Source organism: Echinops telfairi, unplaced genomic scaffold (genome assembly GCF_000313985.2).
Source record: "Echinops telfairi isolate 266 unplaced genomic scaffold, ASM31398v2 ScPeMD7_5868;HRSCAF=6743_0, whole genome shotgun sequence".
Lineage (NCBI taxonomy): Eukaryota > Metazoa > Chordata > Mammalia > Afrosoricida > Tenrecidae > Echinops > Echinops telfairi.
Genome location: NW_022109767.1, coordinates 1020661 through 1021606, shown reverse-complemented (window position 1 = coordinate 1021606; position 946 = coordinate 1020661). Strand labels below are relative to the sequence as shown.

Here is a 946-nt window from a genome sequence, read left to right as displayed (position 1 = left end):
GTCAAGCGCATCTCGGGGCTCATCTACGAGGAGACGCGCGGCGTCCTCAAGGTGTTCCTGGAGAACGTGATCCGCGACGCCGTCACCTACACGGAGCACGCCAAGCGCAAGACGGTCACGGCCATGGACGTGGTCTACGCGCTCAAGCGCCAGGGCCGCACCCTCTACGGCTTCGGCGGCTGAGCTGCGTCTGCTTTTAATGTAAAATACAAAGGCCCTTTTCAGGGCCACTCACCTGCCAAAGGAAGAACTGGTAACACGGTTCATGATCTAAGGTTTCAGCAGTAAGTACTGTTATGGGCTAATTTTTTGTTGAAACGGGTGGGTAACCTTTCGGATGGCTTCATTATACGTACGTGCAACTGCAATTTGCCTACTGGATGAAATATAAGATGATCAGAAAAAGTGCTTCTGCGATTTCCCAATGAACAAAGAAGTCCTAGCAGCGCTCTCCCTTTGTTACTCGATCAGAACAGATGAGCTAATATTCCCTGAAGAATCCAGGTAGGGGGCGGGCATAAGGAAAGCTGAGGCCAAAAATTCTACCATGATCCTCAGTCTCATCCTGTGAATAGCAACGGTATCTTACATGTGAACATGTTTCAAGCGATGGGCAGGGAGTCAAGCCATTCAACCAGGCTACCCTGGCACTGGGTTAAAGGAAAATGATCATTTGCTTTAGAGAAGAAAATGTTTACCTTCTTTCAGTAGCAACAGACTTCAATAATTGCTTACTCTTCACTAATACATCTTAAGAATCTCCCCTTTTTTCTAAGGTTAAGGTGGTTGACTTAAGCTATCTGGGCTTCATTTGAGAGTAGTTTACCCCTAATGACAAATTGCCCTACATGTAACAGCTACGTACAGAAAAGCTATAAAATCGTTGGTTTTACAACAAATGGAAAACATTAAAATTCTCCAAACTAACAGGGTATGCAAGGGATTT

General features: G+C 45.9%; 1 protein-coding gene across 1 annotated transcript in view; it reads left to right on the top strand.

Annotated features, from left to right (window-relative positions):
• Window positions 1-183, top strand: part of LOC101656101 (histone H4-like) — a 1623-nt gene extending 1440 nt beyond the window's left edge. Inside the window, exon 2 of the mRNA XM_004712521.1 lies at window positions 7-183. Within this exon, the coding sequence (XP_004712578.1) occupies window positions 7-183 (177 nt within the window). The remainder of the gene's footprint in view (window positions 1-6) is intronic.
• Window positions 184-946: the final 763 nt, after the last annotated feature.